The following is a 19,468-nucleotide window of genomic DNA, read 5'->3' as shown; positions in this document are numbered from 1 at the left end:
CTAATGGCATCAGACAAAGGACTTGTCTCTGTTCTTGTCTTGTTAGACTTCAGTGCTGCTTTCGACACTGTTGATCATGACATTCTACTACAGAGACTGGAACATTATATTGGCATAAAAGGAACCGCACTAAGCTGGTTCAAGTCCTATTTATCTGAGCGATCTCAATTTGTATGTGTTAACGATAAATCCTCCATGACAGCCAAAGTCAGTCTTGGAGTTCCGCAGGGTTCTGTACTTGGACCGATTCTATTTACCTTATATATGCTTCCTTTGGGCAATATTATAAGGAACCACTCTATAAACTTTCATTGTTATGCAGATGATACCCAATTATATCTATCAATTAAACCAGATGAAACCAATCAATTGGCTAAACTTCAAGCAGGCCTTAAGGACATAAAAACTTGGATGTCTAGCAACTTTTTGATGTTAAACACAGACAAAACTGAAGTTATCATACTTGGCCCTAAACGCCTCCGAAACGCATTTTCTAATGACATAGAAGCTCTGGATGGCATTAATTTGGCCTCCAGCACCACAGTAAGGAATCTTGGCGTTATCTTTGATCAGGATCTGTCCTTTAACTCCCACATAAAACAAATTTAAAGGACTGCCTTCTTTCATCTACGTAACATTGCAAAAATAAGACACATCCTGTCTCAAAATGATGCAGAAAAACTAGTCCATGCATTTGTTACTTCAAGGCTGGATTACTGCAACTCATTGTTATCAGGTTGTCCCAAAAAGTCGCTTAAGACTCTTCAGTTGATCCAAAATGCAGCGGCACGTGTATTGACAAGAACAAGGAAATGGGATCATATTACTCCTGTATTAGCTGCTCTGCACTGGCTCCCGGTAAAATACAGAATATAATTCAAAATCCTTCTCCTGACCTACAAAGTAATTAATGGTCATGCTCCAGCATATCTTAAAGATCTCATAGTACCTTATAAACCAACTGCGCTCCCAGACTGCAGGGTTACTTGTAGTTCCTAGAGTCTCTAAGAGCACAATGGGAGCCAGAGCCTTCAACTATCAAGCTCCTCTCCAGTGGAACCAGCTTCCAGTTTGTGTTCAGGAGGCAGACACCCTCTCCACATTTAAGAGCAGGCTAAAGACTTTCCTTTTTGATAAAGCTTATAGTTAGGGCTGGCTCAGGTTTGCCTTGGATCAGCCCCTAGTTATGCTGCTATAGGCTTAGACTGCCGGGGGACACCTCCCTGCTCCCCTCCTTCTCTTCCTCTCTCCTCCCCTCCCTCTCTCTTCTTCTCGCTCTCTATCAGTATGCATTTATGTAAATGTATGTTACTAACTCAGCATCCAGGGCATCATCCCCGGAGTTTCTGTGTCTCTCATGTGGCAGGTTGCCACTAATGAAGTTTACGTCTGGATAAGGAATCGTGGCTGCGCCTGCTGCCCTGGTCCTGCTGGACACCGGGAAGCCTTTTTGACATTTTCCTGGATTCATCCATACTTTCTCTTTTTCAACATAACATAATTTCTGTCAAATGTTGTATTTGTAGAGGGTCTAAGGACAGAGGGTGTCCTATCCTGCACAGTCTGTAAAGCACACTGAGACAAATGTATAATTTGTGATATTGGGCTATATAAATACATTTGATTTGATTTGATGCCTTCCATATTTCAAATACACAAATATTGACAATTCGTATAATTTATTATTATTATTATGGCTCAGTGAAGGCAGTGCCCTATATCACCCTCTATTGGCAGGACGCCCCCGTCAGCGAGGTCCAGACATCACAGACCTCAATGGTAGCTATGGTAGTGATCCTTATAGAGGAGTTATAGTAACACTTGTTACTGGAACATACTCAGATACAGCAAGCAATCTGGCAACAGGAAAAAGCAAAGATCTGCATTCAGGAGATAAGTCAGTTGTACATTTTATTGAATGCTGTCATTTCCATGTTTTTTCAGATGGACTAACTAATGTAAATTTCACATTATTTTTGTTTTAAATTACAAATGTTTAATCTAGATCAGGGATGTCAAACATGCGGGATGACTTTGCAAAGTGTAAAAATTATTTGTTTTGATCATAGATGTTCCAGATACCTGTGACAAAAATTGTGTGCCTTTGTAGATACACTGTGATCTGTAAGTTGTAATGCACATGTGTAAATGATAAACTGAGGCATAATATTGTTATACTTTCTCTTTTTTGATCAACAACATAATTTCTGTCAAATGGATGTTGTATTTGTACTATGTTGTTTATCCTGTACACACAACATCTATTGCACGTCTGTCTGTCCTGGGAGAGGGATCCCTCCTCAATTACAAATGTGTAATTTGTGATATTAAATAAATAAATTGGATTTGATTGTTGAAATTGCAACTTTTTTTCTTAAGAAATTTCAGGTTGTAAAAAGATAGTTCATTACATTTGAACATTTTCAGAATGTACTTGTTCTTTTTTGCACTAAAACAAAGGGAACAATTTGGAGTTGTCGTTTTTTATTGTTTTTAAATTTATTTTTTACATTTTGTGATTTTTGAAATTATTGTTTAACTCAATTGTATATAGTACTTATTATAAAATAGTTCATATATATATATACATATATATAATTTAATTTAGCTGATTTTGCTGAGCTGACATGCTGTCTCTCTCGCACACATTTCATTGTACTGTTGAACCTGTGTTAACTTGCATATGACAGATAAAACTTGAAACTTGAACTTGAAACTTTATAGGTTATTATGCTGTGATTTTCCTGAACTAAAATGAGTTTGACACCCCTGATCTAGATGGTTGCTCTCCTCAGGTTCCAGTGAAGAAACGCCTACATCACACACCTTTCATGTACCTTTGGCACACCCTGCTGAGTTGCCTAACCTGCCTGGAATGTGGTATTTGCAGTAGTTATGAATGGGAGGGGTGTTGTGTACACAAAGACAAGGCTCACTTCAGACACATATGAACCATTTGCTGTGTTTTACCGTATAGTCCAAGCAAGAACCCCAGGTAAGAGTACATAGTTATGAGTGACAACCGAGACTAATCATATCTTTTAGCTTATTGTGCTTATGAGATTGTTTAGATGGTACAGTGCACTGTATGTCTTAGGTATAGGTGTTATCTGTAAAAGTGATAATACCAAATTTAAGTTTGGCTGTTTTAAAACTTAAATGATCCTCTATTGTTCATGTTGTTTGTTTCCACCACCACATGTGGAGTTCTTATAGTCGCAATGCTACACATGCTACAATGCTATATGAGAATCAGCTATTGTATATTGAAATTATAATTGTCTTCTTATACCCATATACTATAAACATGTATGAGACATAGATGTGACAAGAGTAGACTAAGCATCTTTGAGTTATTAGAAAAGCGATATACAAGTTTCATGTATTATTATTATTATTATTATTATTATTATTATTATTATTATTATTAGACTGGTATCCGTAACTCAAATAAAACTCAGTGTAGTCCATCTAAAAAACAAGATGGCTGTTGGTTTGATTCTTTGTGTTTTTGCTTTGCATTTTGCTGTCAATTCAGCCACGCCTTGACAGCTGATTTTGTTTGGCTTAAACTCAAGGTAAAACTGTAAAGACAATTATGGATTCTTAAAAAAGAAAAAATATTAGACACACAATCATATGTGGAGTTTTGTATTTAAAGTATTCAGTTTATGTTTTCTTGTGTAGCATACAGGAACTACAACTTGTATTTTGTTGTGCAATCTTGTAGACTTATAAAAAATTAACCTTGACATTTAAATCAAACACAGCATAGTTTGTATGGTGGATCCCAGAATACTTGTTGTGACACTTTACATTGACATCTTACTGCAACCCATGGTTTTACATTTTTTTTTTACATTTATGCTCTTGACATATGATCATAGACTTTATAAAAGTCTATGTATGCAACATACTGTAGCGGAATGTCATTTTTAACTTGTTAAACTGATGTCTTTCAGGTATCACAGATGGAACATAGAAAAGCCGCTGGCACCTCCAGAGCTGCCAGGCGGAGACGCTGGTGGCATTTGAGACAGCGATGGAGAATGGTAGGGGTGTCTGAGGTCAACCCAGAGCACGAGTTCTACCATCTGACAGCCATGATAAAAGAAGGCATGCATGCTTCCATTCAGACCACTGTGGACACATCAGGCCAGGTGAAGAATCTTCTAATTATAGTCCACAAACATGACACATTGTAAACATAAATTCACTCATAAACACCTTTTGCACAGGATACACCTGCAGCTGAACATTTCATGGCAGAGGAAACTCAAACCCATAAGGCAAGTGGTCATTTCTAGCTGAAAGCTTATGTTTTCAATAACACAGCATTTATTAAAACGTCATGTTTTCAGATATGGATAATGTCATGATCATATATTCAAGTCCTCGCCCATTCATAATTTCATTTTGTTGCTCTAAGAATTCCTATCTAGCAATTTAATACAAACACTGTGACATTTTCAAGGCTTCTATTCTGTCCTTGCCTTCCAGGGATTTGAGATGCAGACGTTTGCAGCCACAGTGTTTGCTAAACAGAGGCGTTCTCTGGATATTACAGAGGAGGAATATATGAACTCCCTCTGCTCAGACGACTGCTACCTCCAGTTTGTCAGTAACTCCAAGAGCAAGGCAGATTTCTTTGTCACGTAAGCATAACACACAGAGCTCTTTCATTGACTATTTCTTTTTACCTTATTTCATCCTTATACTAAACTGAACTACCATGCAAATTCGGTCTTCAAGTACGAGAACACATAAATATGCTCACATGTATGTCTCAATTGTAGCCCAGTATGCCTAGGAATTACATCTGCATTGGATGATTCTGCACCTCACGATTTATGTCCAACTCCAACATTCAGTGCCAATTTAGGAAGTATGGCCTTTGCCAAGTTGGAAAGAGTGGGGAGGTTGGGTTGGTGGATAGGCATGTACAGTGTGCAAAATACCAACTGACCATCAGGTCTTGTGCCATGGGTGATACCTCCAAAACCAAATTTATTACGCCTGGAGAATTTAATAAATTATAATCAATAAATAAGAATGTGGAAGCAAGATTCCAAGTTTATTCTGTGAGATTATTTGCGGAGTAGCAGCTAACTAACTTTGATTCCCATTATTTTTCCTTTTGGTCTGAGTCTCCTTGTTTTGGCCATGTTTACTGTTTACATGCTGACTGTTTTCTGTGAGTTTCACTTCAAAATACTATCTATTTCCCAGTGGTGGGCCGTCAGGGCCAGTAAGGCCTTCTCTGCTGGCCTAAACATCATCAGAATATAAATTTAATTTTGATATATTTTTTCCACAAATATGTATTCAATTATTCCCCATAGTCTATTCTTTTCATTTCATAGCTTTCCTCTTGGTTGCGTTGCTTCCAGCCTCAGATCGAGATTAGGAGGGCTTGCCTTTATGTTAGAGCTTTTATCCAATCATATTTCAGCCATAATGTGTTGCCAGGGTCCAAGAAATCTGCCCTTAGGCCTTCAGAATCAACCGTGCGGGCGCCTGTCGCTTAAAGTGAACGGAAACAAAACTGTGGCGTTAACCAATCAGATTTCGAACCGGGGCCAGCTAGCAGGCGTACGATAACGTCAGCACGTTTACGTCTTTTGATTGGATACACACTATTGAGAGGCAGAGCTATGCAGAGCTAGCAAACTGAACTTGAACGAGCTCATTTAGATTTCTACAAGCTGTTTTTTTTCAACCCACAATGGCTGAAGGAGGACAAGAGATTGATTTGGTCGCAGATATAATTACAACGCCATTTTCAAGACGAACCTTTCAAGAAAAGCTAGACATTGTGAGAAGAGAACGGCCAACCCCGATGCTAGCGAGCCTATCACAGTGTTTGTCCGCCACTTTCAAATGACTAACTATGAGCGATACCCCTGGCTCACAGCCTCCGAGAGGCACTGCACATTGTACTGCTGGGAATGCCTGCTATTTACAACTGATCGATTTGGTGTTTGGAGCCACACTAGGTTTGGAAACTTGAGTTGTCTAACCAAGGCAGCAACGAGACACCAAAGCACGGCTGGGCACTTACAAGCAACGGTGCTTTTGAAAACCTTTGGGACACCCGAGTGGATCTACAGCTCAATGAACAAGTGTGCAGGGAAACGGAGCTCCACAACGAAAGGGTGAACAAAAATAGGGAAATGCGGATTTATTGATTATAAATTCTTCGGAAATATTAATATAACTCTGTTGTACTTGACTATGTTAAGGTGATGCAACACCCGGTTATACTGCGTTTCTGTCTAAATGTATAGTTTCTAGAGCCATGGCGTCATAATGATGGTATTAAGAGGTGGAATAATTCAGGTAGGACTGTGTAGGACATCACTGAAGGCCTAGGTGGGAAATGCACGGCCCGCCACTGCTATTTCCTATAGTCATGTTACAAATAACATACATTTCCAAAAACATTGCAATAAACTAAAATAATAAATAAACACAATCAAAATTGATCAATACTCATATTTGACTGAAGAGCTTCATGTTAAACAGGCAAATAAATGGAGAATGCAGGACCCCCACAGTGCTATGTGATATCTCCACAGATGTATCTCAATCAGACGAATCCAACGATATAAACCTCCATGCTGTCAGTGCTTCGATACAGCCACCAGGTGGCCAGGAAGAGCCAGTAACTCAATACAAGTCACACAACCTTGACTAAGATTGCCACTAGCTCCTCCCTAAGCTTTTTGATTTGATTTGATTGATGATTGGCCGTCAGCCTAAATTTGACTCTTTAACTGTAAAAAACTGAAATCTGCCGTTTTTGGCGAAAATAACATATGTCTTGGTTAAATATGTTGGCAAAAACATACATTTATGTCAGTGTGACTAAGATGTGAAGTTTTGACTGATCATTTCCCCGTTAAAAGCGGCCGCTGTGTGTACAGAGTTGAGGTGCGTTAATGTGCTTTAGAAAGCTGGGAATTTCTATTGTTCAGCGATACCAAACATTTTTTGCAGACTGGAGAAAATTCTCCCGGATCTTTTGATGACAACATGCTAGTATAGGTAGTGTGCAAACACGTGACAAAACTGTGTGACATATGCGTGCGACTCCATGTTGGTCGGATAACAAATCAACAATGGCGTCTAAAGCGAACAACAACAGCAATACAACTCCGACTTCTTCAAAGTATTTTGACTCTCTGGAGTCCTCTGCAAAGGCAAGATTCAGAGAAAAAGTCCAAATTTGCGGCCTTGACCCGTACACGATAAAGCCGTCAGATTATATTGAGGATTTGGAGTCATTACCACCGATTGAATATCCGGATATTGTATACAAGAGCTTAGATGCTTATCATTTCTTTGTTTATGGCTTTGTTGGTAGTCTTCTTACCAAACCAGTGAAAGATGACAGGGTGCTCGTCTATGCCCGTGTAAATCACTCGCAAAGAGCTCGAGATAAACCGCTCAAGCCGTGGTTTGTGAGTGAGAAGAGCGGCGATGTTATCCTTGCACACTGTGATTGTATGGCTGGATTAAGCAAAGCATGTTCTCACATTGGTGCTTTGCTTTTCGCAAGTGAAGTAGTCTCAAGAATAAGCCAAACAAAAACATGCACAGAAGAAAAGAGCAAATGGCTGCCATCACATGTAAAGAAAGTGCCTTATTTACCAGTCAGCGATATGGAGAAGTAAGGTCTTACAGTGTTCGGGTATATCATAAGCACATATGTTTAACGTAAACATTGAAAACATAGCTTTAGCATGAGCTCTTACCAGATATAAAGTGGACGCCACACACACGGGTGAATTGTGCTTTTTCTTCTGTTAAATCCTTACTATTTATGTTGCTAAACCACAACTTACGGCGTTCGGTAGACATCCCTCTTTTGTGGATTGTTGTTTTTGATGATTGTAGGAAATCTAAAGAACCGTTTCTCTGGGTCACGAGTAGCGTTATTACCACAATTATACACTGCGCACAAGGTTGGCATTTTCTTTCAATCTTAGACGTTTAAATATAAAGAAAATTACGAAGCGTTGCAGCAACTCACACGCGAACGGGCGGCGTCTTGGTTGTGTATTCCAACCAACATGGCTGACTTACGGGTTGGGACGTAAGCGTGACGTCACATGCACACGATCTATACCCCCGACGGTTATAATTGCATCACTTTATTATTCAAATACATTGTAAAAATACGTAATTCTGACAACATACAGTTGGTTTACGGATTCTGAAAGCTGAAGACCCCATTTTAAAACAGTGTAACGTGCATAGCTTATATACATTTAGGTCCATAAATATTTGGACATTGACACAATTTTCATCATTTTGGCTCTGTACACCACCACAATGGACTTGAAATTAAACAATCAATATGTGCTTTAAGTACAGACTTTCTTGCAGACTAATTTGAGGGTATTTATGGTGGTTGGTATTTATGGTGGAATGGTGGAGGAATTACAACACATTGTATACGTGGTATCCCCTTTTTAAGGGACCAAAAGTAATTGGACAATTGGCTGTTCAGCATATACAAGGTCTAGAGTTCATTTCAAGTGTAGTATTTGCTTTCGGAATGTGTTGAGGTCTCAATATGAAGTCTAAAGAGCTGTCACTATCAGTGAAGCAAGCCATCATTAGCCTCAAACATCAAAACAAACCCATCAGAGAAATAACAAAAACATTAGGTGTGGCCAAATCAACTGTTTGGTACATTCTTAAAAAGAAAGAACGCACTGGTGAGCTCAGCAACACCAAAAGATCTTGAAGACCATGGAAGACAACTGTGGTGGATGACAGAAGAATTCTTCTCCTGGTGAAGAAAAACCCCTTCACAACAGTTGGCCAGATCAAGAACACTCTCCAGGAGGTAGGTGTATCTGTGTCAAAGTCAACAATCAAGAGAAGACTTCACCAGAGTAAATATAGAGGGTTCACCACACGATGTAAACCATTGGTGAGCCTCAAAAACAGGAAGACCAGATTAGAGTTTGCTAAAACGCATCTAATAAAAGCCTGTAAAGTTCTGGATCAACATCCTGTGGACAGATGAGGACAAAGATCAACTTGTACCAGAATGATGGGAAGAGAAGAGTATGGAGAAGGAAATGAACTGCTCATGATTCAAAGCACACCACCTCATCAGTGAAGCATGGTGGTGGTAGTGTTATGGCGTGGGCATGTATGGCTGCCAATGGAACTGGTTCCCTTGTATTTATTGATGATGTGACTGCTGACAAAAGCAGCAGGATGAACTCTAAAGTGTCTAAAGTGCGCTTCACAGTGCAGATGGACAATGACCCAAAGCCCACTGTGACTATCTATGGGTTCCAGACTTCAGGCTGTCATTGACTGCAAAGGATTTGCAACCAAATATTAAAAGTGACAATTTGATTTATGATTATGTTACTTTGTCCAATTACTTTTGGTCCCTTAAAAAGGGGATACCACGTATAAAATGTGTTGTAATTCCTCCACCATTCATCTGATTTGGATGTAAATACCCTCAAATTAAAGCTGAATGTCTGCACTTAAAGCACATATTGATTGTTTAATTTCAGGTCCATTGTGGTCGTGTACAGAGCCAAAATGATGAAAATTGTGTCAAAGTCCAAATATTTATGGACCTAACTGTAAATAGATTAACTTCCATCGCAACTTTGTGTAACTACACAACAGTAGGCCTACTGGGTCTGTTGGGCTCAAGGGCTTAATGTTTGTATTAACCGTAATCTAACCTTAACCATAGTTGTCATGCAAGTGTAGATTTTTTTAATGTTGGCATTTTTGTTGGCAAATGTTGGGTTTTGCAGAATCATCCAATATTGACGTCTGGTTCTTGTTAATGTCTGTGATAAGGTTTTTCTTGGTTTTAGGAATGACAAAAGATTCTTCCTAAAGACCCAAAACAAGCGTGAGGTCAGGTTTCTCCTGTCCAATCTGCAGGCATACATGACCCACTTGGAGAAATACCCTCATTCACTGATGGTGAAGTTCCTAGGTAAGATTAGCTTTGGTTAATGCTGCAGTAGGTCTTTTCTTCTTTTTTTCCAGTCAATTTTAAGAGAAGTTATCTCCACTGCTGAGACAGATCTACTCTGTTCCACTCTGATAGATTATATTGCAGGACACCATCATGTATTCATGTTTGGTCCTATAACTAAGTCAGTACAACATGTACCGAGTAGATATTGGCACATATTGAAAAGTGAACCTCAAATTGCAAGTTCAATTCAAATTCTCCCTAGATACTTTTATAAGAGGTATTCTAGTTTGTGTAAATACCTAGTGAAGTCAGATTTGCCTAAGAGACCCCCCATCATTTTCTGTGTCAGATCCCTAGTGGGAATTTATCTCGTCATAATTGTGTACACTGCTATTCTATGAATAAGGATAATCAATTCACCCATCCTAAATCTGATCTGAACATCAGTGTTTCATTCACACCACAGCGAACTACACTACATGGTGTCAGGACAGACAGACGAGGACCCAGGAGCACAATTTCGAGATCAAAGATTTATTGAAACACACACACACACACACACACACACCAGGACCGAATGAGGCATGGCAGTAGTACAGTTCAGGGATATTCAAAACTCGTAGTCGTAAGGCGGAAGGCAAGTCGGGTTTACCGGGGCTGGAGATCAGAGTAGTAGTAACAGGTCCGGGATCACAGATCAGGAGTCAGAGTTGAAAGCAGACAGGCAGGGTTCCGATGCAGGCTTGCAGACGATCTGACAAGTGTGGACTGAAAAACAGGGCTTTCTATACAGGGCATGATGAGTGGTAAATGCAGTGCAGCTGGTAGGTTAACGAGGGTGGAGCAGAGCAGAGCAGAGACAGCTGGAGGTAATCAGACAGAGTAGAGTGAGCAGGGAGCAGAGTGGCACATAATTGAAAACAATTAGTGGCGTTACCAGGCAGGGAGAGGGCTCGTGACACATGGGTTTTGAGGCAATGAAGATGCCACGGAGAGGTAATAATAAGGACAGAATCCAGGCGTACTGGATGCACTTACTAGGTACCCTCATTCCTAATGGGATGAAAGAGGAGATTAAATTAGCTTGTTTCTTAAGAAGAGTGTATCGTTTGTGTTTCAGTATCTAATATCATGACATTCTGTAGACAGAAAAATATTTTGGTTTCCCTGTTATGATTACTTCTTTGTGCTGGGTACAGTTACTTATAATTAATTACCCCACCTTTGTTCATTGACTGTGAAAAATTCCAGAATACACGCTGAAGAAGTGCATCTTGCGCGAAATGTTCATGTGGCAATATTAAAAAGTCAAATTGGAGCGTTGTCCAAATTTATCTTCTTTCATTATCTACATTAAGGATTCAGTACTCAGTCTTCAAGGTCTAATTGTGTCTTTACTTTCTAAATAAGAATGCTATGATGTGTTGCTCTCTCTTTGGTTCCAGTCAAAAGCAATGCTTGTGTTTAGACAATATAAACCTAAAACTATTCAGATCGGTTCCTCAGCTTTTTAGACTCTAGCTTGAAGAAGCAAGTCCTTTGTCCTTCATCCTGCGAATAATGTAATGCACCCTGGTCCTGTCTACCTGTTGCTATGTTTATATAACTATTGGCAACACGTTTTTAAAGCAGAGGTTAAAAAGCTTCTGCTGATCATGACCTAAGGATGGAAATATCACATGATTTAATAATATGCATCATTCTTTACACTTTTCAGGTGTCCACAGGATTGTTATTCCTAATCAAATAAAGGTATTGTATCAACATAATAAGCAGTAGGTCGTAATATTCAGGATATCTTTACAGTACCAGTGTTGTCTCTACTCTCCAGAAGTACTTCATTGTGATGCAGAGTGTGTTTTACCCTGATGAGAGGATCAATATTAGGTACAGTATCTATGTTTTTCCCATGTTTTGCTGTGTCTGATCATATCTGATATATTTTATGGGTATATGAAAGTTCTGATGTTTTTGTTGCCTAGATACGATATTAAAGGGTGTGAAGTGGGTAGATGGACTAACCCTGACACAGGAGGGAAGCAAATAATAAAAGTGCTGAAGGACAATAACTTTGAAGGGCATGACATTGCATTAGGTAAGTGTCTGCTCCCCTACACATACTTCTAATTTCTGTAATCATATGTATGATGCTGTTGAGCAATGCAATTAACTTCCAGCAGCCAAACACAATCGAGTCATATGCAATTAGCAAGTGTAAGGGCACAGTAAATACATATGCTTATGTTGGTGCTATAGGTCAACAGAAGTCTTGGTTTGCCCATCAAGTAAAAATGGATGCTGCCTTCCTTCAAGAGCTGAATGTGCTGGACTACAGTCTCCTGCTGGCCCATCAACCTTTGCACAGAGATGAGCTGGAAGGGAAACACTCATTGGCAAACCTTGTTATTCGCACCACAAAGTAAGTGTTATATGTCCTTTGAGCAAGTGCAAAACTAATTTCTGTGCATTACGGTACGTCTAGTTTTAGAGATGCATCAATTGCAATTTTCTTGGCCGATTCTGGTATGAAATTTGTTTTAAAGCCTGACCTGCCAATTCCTGTAGATTTCGATTTCCTTTCTTTCTAAGAACTATAATTGACAGTATTCACAAACATTTCTATAACTTTTCCTTCATGGAAGATTGAAATTCAATCGTAGGCTATGTTCAATAAAAAACGGACTAAAATTACATTTGACTAAACTACACAAAGTTACAGGACCTTCTCTCACTCTCACGCAAACATATCTCAAAATATAAGTGCTCCAGGTTACTGGACAAATAAAACGAATTGCAGTATATACAGTAAGTTCAATGGTGAGCAATGAAAGAAGTTAAATTGGGGGTTTGAGAGCAAGGACTTAAATGAGTTTTAGTGTACTGAAGAGGTTTCCTTTAACTGTCTTTGTTAGAAAAAAACATCAGCTGAGGTCGAAGTCCTGACAAGATTTGAACTATAAACACAAACTAGGTCCATCCCTAGTTTCCTGTTAAGAGCACTGTTTTACTCAGCAAACGATCCAACAAATAGCCATTCCCCATCAGTCCACATATTCATTTGAGAACAAATAAGTCTCCTGCCTTTTTTGTGGTGTAACAGGTTGAATTTGTGTAAATGAAATAAACTTTATTTCCTTTCTTTCCCTATGCATTTGTCTCACTTTAGGCTGATTTAAAATGTGTTTGAGTCTTAGACTTGTTGGACCCCATTATAGAGGTCTTCTATTATTTACAGATCAGTAGCAAAGGAAGAAAATAAAAACATGAAACAGATGCACTTGAGGTAGTTCTGATCTCCAATGTTCCTAAAAATGGTTAATAAAAGCAGCATCAATGACAAAAAACAACACAAAACCAAATACTCAATGCAACTAAAGGCTTCTCATTTTCAAATTTATTTTTCCATTATCCCGAAAAGCAGTACACAGGCTAAGAGCTGATTTGAATTAGTCTGAACACATTAGCCCAGAATTTGCTTTATGAAACAGATTGGTTCAGTTTTTTCAGTTAGTTATTAATTTGACTAATTTAAAACAATCTTTTCACATTAGGCCCTGCTTTTCTGTGCAACCTTTATGAACACCCCACTGATTGTGTTCTATGTATTGTTTTCTGTCCTTTCTATAGGTCTGTGGACTTGCAGGACAGTCCCTCAGAGTCAGACCCCAACACCATTCCTTTACTGAAAGAGACCATGGGTGAGGTGACACCAGATACTACAGACTGTGGGTCAGGCCAGCTACAGGCAGCTGCTGAGGGCACTGGTCAAGGGATTCCCCTCCAGGAGATAAACTACCCCGCTAAAGAAACCTGGACTGTCTCTGAACTGCAGGAATTCCATGAGCATCATCGCAGGCTATTGCCAAACTGCAAAAATGGCATTCATGTGATCGACGGGCCAGACAGTCGCTACTTTGTGGGCATTATAGACATTTTTACTGTCTACGGCTGGAAAAAAAGACTGGAGAATGTGTGGAAAACCCTCCGCTACCCAGGCAGGGCCTTTTCCACAGTCAGCCCCACCAAGTATTCACACAGATTCTGCCAGTGGATACAGGAACACTCGCAGTGACAAAATGCAGAAAGAGTTCATCAGAACACAATGAGCTGCATCCAGTGGACATCTGGGTTACGCAACCATTGATTGATTGCAACCAGTCAATAAGTGCTGATGCTGAAAGGGACTGTCTGCATGTTTCTATAGAAGTTGTAGCCTTCTATGCAACTTCAGGCCAGCTTGTTGCATAGGTATTATAAACAAATGCTAGGGGTGTACTAGGGGCTGGGCTAAATTAATATATAGACAAATAAATTATACAAGTACATAACACCATTGCATTGATGTGTGCAGATTGTACAGAAGCACTCCCCATGTTGTTGGATTTCCCCCTGCTCAAACCAATCTTTCAAGTCTTCCAGTTGAGTTTGCTTCTTTTTCATTATTATACAATTGTATGTTATGCAGTGGAAATTTTACATAGAAATACATCTTTTAATGTCGTTAAAACTTTAATGTTTTTTTCTTACAAAACAATGTAATTCAAAACATTATAAAAAATGTTAATGTATAAAGTCCTTCATATTCAGTCAGTTAAAAGGAATAGTTTGAATATAATCATCTTTCAACAAATAGTCTCTGAGAGAAATGCAAAAAGTGTTGCAATCGTCCCCAGTCTCCCCTACATTGCTTTGCATCCGTGCCGTAACTCCTGTCTGCTTCTCCAACTGGACCATGCAGACCGTCATCTACGTAATGCACTGACTATACATATAAACCTCATCCAAACTCCACTTCAAATCATCCAAACTATCCTCTAAATACCTGCAGTCATTTTTCAGCAGCAGTGAATTTCTGAATAGGCTGTCTACACAGTTCAGTCATCCTTTGTCTGTCTCAAGCTTGTCTGACACAACAGATATCCACTTGAATGCTTAAATACCAAGTGAGGAGTAAGGTGGCTGGGTTCCAGTTTGACTCCACAGGGTTTATTTGGCAAAGTGGTGACCAGACAATCTCTTACCTAGCCCCATGTGTGAACTCATCACAGCACAGACAAAGCATTTCCTACACAAAATCCAAATGGGTTTTTTTCTACCTGTCTCCAGCAGTGCATTGTATCTTAAAAATAATTTCTGTGATTTCACACATTGATAAAAAACCAGCTTAAAAAAAAACGTCTACAGTCCATGAGGAGTGCCTTGGCCCATGGATTAGTTCTCCATCGCCATGACGGATTTCTGTCGATTAGATTCCAGAGAGGCCCGTATGATGCATGGATGGATTCAGTGTAGATACAAATTGAGAACGAGGGTGCTGTAATTTATCGATACAATGTTAACCTCCTACAAAAGCAGTACATAATATCACCGATGTGATGAGAGCATATAATTTATTACAATGTTTACTAATGCGTGATGATGAGCACTGATAGAAAGATGTTCATCACACCTATTGAGTGCCAAATAACTAGATAGTTATCATATAAGTAAAAGACTGTCGCTTAGGTACCATAATAATGTTAATTTTCTTTTTTTTCCAAATATTTTTATTCACATGAAAAAGTGTAACAGTGCATTACAGCAAATAAGGCATTTTCATTTTTTACATTTTTTTTTAACAAAAGAACCCTTACCCACTTTCCCTCAACCCAGCCCCATCCCAACCCATCCCACCGACCCCTCTCCCGGAGCAATAAGGCAACAGTACATCAATTACATACCTAATGAAAGATACAATAATATACATGCACTTATATACACATACCTGCATACATACACACATTTAAACCTACACATACTAACACATATATCAAGGGCTGCATGTGTGGTGGACAGGGGAGTAAAGATATTGGAATTATAGGCGCATACAGGGAGAATCCCTACAGCGACACTCTATCAAGGGGGAAGACGGTCTACATAACTGATCAGTGGTCTCTAATGAGCATAAAACTTATCTGAAGAACCCCGGAGAGTAAACTTAATTTTCTCCAACTTTAGGAGAGACATAGTATCGCTCAGCCACATTTTAAAAGAGGGTGGTAAAGGAGATTTCCACAAGAGAAAGATTTTCCTACAAGCAATCAAGGAGGTAAAGGCAATGACATTGGTTTGGGTGTTTGTCAAGTTGATTCCATCTGGGGGCCTACCAAAAATAGCTACATGAGGGGATGGAGAGTATTTTTAGACCTACAATTTCAGAAATACATTCGAAGAAAGATTGCCAGAAGGTAGATAATTTAGGGCACAACCAGAACATGTGAGTCAGGTCGCAGGGGGCCTGGGAGCATCTATCACACCTGTCATCCAATCTATCTGGATAAATCCTGGAGAGCTTAGCCTTGCTATAATGTAGTCTATGGAGAACTTTAAACTGTATTAGGCTAAGTCTAGCGCAACTGGAGGATGAGTTGACGGCTCTCAGGGCCTCCCTCCAAAAGTCATCAGAGAGGGTGATCTGTAGTTCCTTTTCCCAATTAGTTCTAATCTTATTAATGGCAGATTCATCCACCGGAGAAAAAAGATCATAAAAATAAGAAACATGGCGCCTAGATAAAGTTCTTGCTTTAAGTACCACTCCACTGGGAGGCAGAGTTTGGGGGAATTGTGGAGAGTGGGTCTTAACAAAATCCCTTAGTTGAAAGAATCTGATAAAATCAGATCCTTTTAAATGAAAGGCAAACGGTAGTTGGTCAAAACTGGCAAACAGGCCATCAATGTATAACTCCCCTATGCAGCGGAGGCCTTCCCTCTCCAAGTAAGAGAATCCGGGGTCAATTGTGGCTGGTAGAAATAGATGGTTATTACAGACAGGAGTTGCTTGAGGAAGAGTGAGCCAACCAAACTGACGTCTAACTTGTGCCCAGATCTTTAGAGTGTTAATTACAACAGGGTTAGATGTGAACTGTGAGGAGGAAAGGGGCAGAGTGCTACACGCGAGGGCTTGAAGTGACATGGATCTACATGAGTTGGCCTCCACAAGACACCAGTCACTCTGGGGCGAAGTGAACCAGAGCATGATCTGATGTGTGTTTGTGGCCCAGTAGTAGCCCATAAAGTTAGGTAAACCAAGCCTACCTAGGGACCTGTCCCTCTGCAGTAATGGTCTACTAGCTCTAGCATGTTTACCAGCCCAAATAAATGAGGAAATAATATTATTAATAGCAGTGAAAAAAGATTTAGGCAAAAAAATAGGTAGGCATTGGAAGATGTATAGGTATCTGGGCAGTATGTTCATTTTTATCATCTAAACTCTTCCTGCTAGAGAGAGTGACAGGTGACCCCACCTTTGTAGGTCAGATTTGACTGTTGCCGTCAGGACAGTAAGATTTTGTTCTCGTAACGCACTAAAAGACTGTGTGATTGCAATGCCTAGATATCTAAACCCTGAGTTGGATATTCTAAAAGGCAACGACAACGGAGGTAACTCTGTAGCCGATTGATTGATAGGGAAACATTCACTTTAATTTGTATCCTGAAAATGAACCAAATATAGTCAAAAGTGAGAGTATGTGTGGATTACTAGCTATAGGACCACGCACATACAGAAGCAGGTCGTCAGCATATAACGAGACCCTATGTTCGATATCCCCCCTCTGAATCCCCTTAATTCCTCTCTCTGCTTTTAGAGCAATTGACAATGGCTCGATAGCAATTGAATTAATTAAAAGAAAAACACCATCTGACTTCTGCAAACTGAGACTGCCCCCGCTGCAAAAGATTCACAGCCACGGAATACCTGGCCGTCTAAAACTCGGAGGTATGAGCCATCATACATAAAGTTTGGCTTTACCGCGGCAAGTAAGAACGGCTGTGATGTACCTAAATGTGTTCTCTGGCTCGAGATCCTCGCCAACGAGTGTCTAAAGCCATCGAAACTTGATCGACATCTCAAACAAAAGCACCCAGCTGAAGCTAATAAATCAATACACTTTTTTAAAAGAAAAGAAGAGCACTTAGTGATGCAATCGGCTACTTTTATGCAGCAAGCCGGCGTCCCTAAGCGGGCCTTGAAGGCATAATTTTTAGCATCATACCACATCGCCCGTGCAAAAAAACCGCACACAATAGGAGAGGATTTAATTCTACCAGCTACCATTGATATTGTTCGGGAAATGCTAGGTGAGGATGCTGCCAGAAAAAGCAACGCAGTACCACTCTCGGATAATTCTGTGAGCCGACGGATTGGTGACATGGCTCAAGACGTGTCTGCTCAGCTTTTGGAGCAAGTGAGAGCTAGCGAATATTTCGCACTGCACCTGGATGAGAGCACGGATGTGGCAAATGTCGCAGAATTGCTTGCATACATCAGATTTATTTCAGAAGATAACTTTGTTGAGGAAATATTATTTTGCAAAGCACTGGAAGGTAGGACCACAGGAAGAGACATTTTCCAAGTTTTAGATGAGTGCATCATGTCAAACGGACTTGACTGGTCTCGTTGTGTGGGTGTGTGCTCAGATGGGGCAGCGGCTATGACAGGCAAAAAAAGCGGAGTGACAGCTTTGATAAAGCAGAAGGCCCCAAATGTAGTGGCAACACACTGCATGCTCCATTGCGAGGCACTTGTTGCTAAACAAATGGATGATGAACTACATCAGATACTACAGGAAGTTATACAAGTAGTGAATTTCATAAAAGCTCGGCCCTTAAAACACAGACTGTTCGCTATTTTGTGTAACGAGATGGGCGCAAAGTTTGAGGGGTTACTGCTTCATTCCAACGTGCGCTGGCTTTCCCGTGGGGTGGTGCTGAATCGTGTTTTTGAACTGTGAAGGGAGATCGGTGAATTCCTCTCTTCTGAAAATCCTCAACTGACAGGCCGTTTTTCAGATGCCTCATGGCTCCGGAAACTTGCATACATGTCGGACATATTCCAGCATCTAAATGTCCTGAATAAGAGCATGCAGGGGCGTGAGACGTACATATTACATGTGCAGGACAAAGTGCAGGCTTTTACAAAGAAAATCGCCCTGTGGTCGACCAAACTCAAGGAGGGAGTGACAGAGATGTTCCCACAGCTTCACCAAGCGCTTCTGTCATCTGGTGCTGATCCAGGCACCATTTCACCACTGATCCAGTCGCACCTAGCACACCTGCAGGGATATTTCAAAGAATATTTCCCTGACCTGGAAGACAACTCAAATCTGGATAATGTTGGGTTTTGAAGCCCAAATGGCGCTGTGATTGTCTTTCAAATGAATCCAGTAAACTTCTAGTTGATCAAGATACTTATTTATTTAAAGTGATGATGACAGCATTTCAAAAATACCCTCAGCCGAGGCCACTTTCACACACCAATTCCACAGTCCGAATCAATAAAGAGCCAGTTAGCTGTCTGTTGGTAAAAGTGAAAGTGGTACAAAAACATCATAAACATTTTGCTATATTCTCTACAGAAGGGTGTCGTCGTCCCTCATTGGTCCATGTTGGCGCGGTTATGCCCCTTGGTGGGCAGTCTTGTTGTGACGAGATGGAGGTAGACCTGAAACTCTTTGA

General features: G+C 40.1%; 1 protein-coding gene across 1 annotated transcript; it reads left to right on the top strand.

The window, feature by feature from the left end:
• Positions 1 to 3,483: 3,483 nt before the first annotated feature.
• Positions 3,484 to 14,463, top strand: LOC115012936 (phosphatidylinositol 4-phosphate 5-kinase-like protein 1). The gene is made up of 10 exons (XM_029438795.1): positions 3,484 to 3,489; positions 3,963 to 4,160; positions 4,239 to 4,289; positions 4,501 to 4,655; positions 9,864 to 9,988; positions 11,691 to 11,725; positions 11,805 to 11,860; positions 11,956 to 12,068; positions 12,230 to 12,392; positions 13,601 to 14,463. Exons 1-10 carry the CDS (start codon positions 3,484 to 3,486, stop codon positions 14,043 to 14,045), a joined length of 1,347 nt encoding a protein of 448 aa, XP_029294655.1. The 3' UTR covers positions 14,046 to 14,463.
• Positions 14,464 to 19,468: the final 5,005 nt, after the last annotated feature.

This window comes from Cottoperca gobio, chromosome 9, assembly GCF_900634415.1.
Source record: "Cottoperca gobio chromosome 9, fCotGob3.1, whole genome shotgun sequence".
In the NCBI taxonomy this organism is placed as follows: domain Eukaryota; kingdom Metazoa; phylum Chordata; class Actinopteri; order Perciformes; family Bovichtidae; genus Cottoperca; species Cottoperca gobio.
Note: the sequence above shows the minus strand (reverse complement) of the source record. Positions and strands in the feature narration are given on the sequence as shown.

Bases quoted from the DNA above. Each gene is read 5' to 3' on its own strand.
- LOC115012936 (XM_029438795.1), top strand. The intron at 4,161-4,238 runs GTGAAGAATCTT...CCTTTTGCACAG, and splicing joins CTGTGGACACATCAGGCCAG to GATACACCTGCAGCTGAACA. The intron at 12,069-12,229 runs GTAAGTGTCTGC...TTGGTGCTATAG, and splicing joins AGGGCATGACATTGCATTAG to GTCAACAGAAGTCTTGGTTT.